The 1758-nt window shown below is 35.0% G+C and overlaps 1 protein-coding gene across 1 annotated transcript in view; it reads right to left on the bottom strand.

Annotated features, from left to right (window-relative positions):
- LOC106878086 (exocyst complex component 1) overlaps window positions 1-1758 on the bottom strand; it is a 60971-nt gene that overhangs the window by 39590 nt on the left and 19623 nt on the right. The window contains exon 9 of the mRNA XM_052969430.1: window positions 481-756. Coding sequence (XP_052825390.1) covers window positions 481-756 — 276 coding nt within the window. The remainder of the gene's footprint in view (window positions 1-480; window positions 757-1758) is intronic.

The following is a 1758-nucleotide window of genomic DNA, read 5'->3' as shown; positions in this document are numbered from 1 at the left end:
ACACACAAACACACATACATATATACATATATACGACGGGCTTCTTTCAGTTTCCGTCTACCAAATCCACTCACAAGGCTTTGGTCGGCCCGAGGCTATAGTAGAAGACACTTGCCCAAGGTGCCACGCAGTGGGACTGAACCCGGAACCATGTGGTTGGTAAGCAAGCTACTTACCACACAGCCAGTGCTTAGCAGTATAGGCAACTTTGAGTCTGATGAGTCACTTTCAAGTACCTGGTGAAGCAAAAATACCCATCACGACTCATAGAAAATGGTATTCAGCGGGCTTCGAAAATACCCATACAACAACTGAGGACACCGCAAAGAAAAGACAAACAGGAAAAGATCATTCCGTTTATAGTGACACAAAATCCATGCCACCAGAACATCTTTAATATCGCCAAAGCGAACTTACCGATCCTTGCACAAAGTAAGGAATTGAGAATTTTGGGTATTTTGGGTAAGCCGTAAAAGTTACTGGGTTTTGGTTCGAAGTTGGTGATGTAGTCTCTTTCATTGTCAGTGAGTGAGTTGTAGTGTTTAGAAACTAGGTGGTTGATCTTCTTCATGATGTGGTGGTCTATGTTCGAGGGTATTTCACAATAGAAGGTTGTGTCATTTAGTTGTTCCTCAACTAAATCCTTGTAGTATTCCACATCCATGATGACAATTGCACCCCCTTCATCTGCTTGTTTAATTATCATTGTTTCATCGTTTTGTATGCGTTTAAGTGCAGATATCCCATAACTTTTAACTAACATCCAAAAGTACATCTTTTTCACTTATGAAATTATATTCATGTCACATAATAAACAATTACTAACTTCCTTATATATATGTATATATTGTCAATAGTTCATATATCCCAAAAGTAAGCACACTCTAAAGCATTAGAGTAGTAATGTATATTTTTTTTATGCAGTTAAAAGTTATGGGTGGTTAAAGTACTTAGCAGCATAAAAGTGACTCCTCAGACTCAAAGTCGCCTATACTGCTGAGCACTTTATAGGTGCGAAACCAATGGTCACTCGATGACCAGCTGTAACTTTTAACTTCATAATATATACATACATACATACATACATATATATATTCAGTAGATCAAACAACTACATATTCATCATCAAAACTGACATAGGTTCATCCAACCAAACACACACATCATCATCATCGTTATTGTTTTAACGTCCATTTTTCTATGCTTGCTTGGGTCAGACAGAATATGCTGAGGTGAATTTTCTACAGCCCCAGATGCCCTTCCATACCAACCCTCACTTGTTTCCATATAAGATATTTCCCCATTACTAAACATGTTTTCACAGAAGATGAGAAATGAAGGACACCACTTGCATGATGGTGACACTCGTTTACAACTATCACACAACATCAAGGCAGGGTGATGGTAACACGTATACACACACACATATATATATATATATATATATATATATATATATATATATATGCGAGTAAAAATAAATACAAAAAAGGTGGGGGTTTTTTGTATGATTGTGTATAGAGGAATATATTATTTTGCTTAAAAGAGTTCCAACACTGTCTGTTTTTTATGTTTTATTTATATTCCTGCAGAACTAATGTGGGGTATAGAATATGGAATATACAATATATAATATGATATACAATATACAATATAAAATAAAATAAAATAAAATAAAAATGGATGACACCATGAAAGAAAGTATTGAATGTAGATGAAATATTGAGTGTTCAATATAAAGGATCAAATATATAAATA

Source organism: Octopus bimaculoides, chromosome 7 (assembly GCF_001194135.2).
Source record: "Octopus bimaculoides isolate UCB-OBI-ISO-001 chromosome 7, ASM119413v2, whole genome shotgun sequence".
Classification (NCBI taxonomy): Eukaryota; Metazoa; Mollusca; class Cephalopoda; order Octopoda; family Octopodidae; genus Octopus; species Octopus bimaculoides.
Note: the sequence above shows the minus strand (reverse complement) of the source record. Positions and strands in the feature narration are given on the sequence as shown.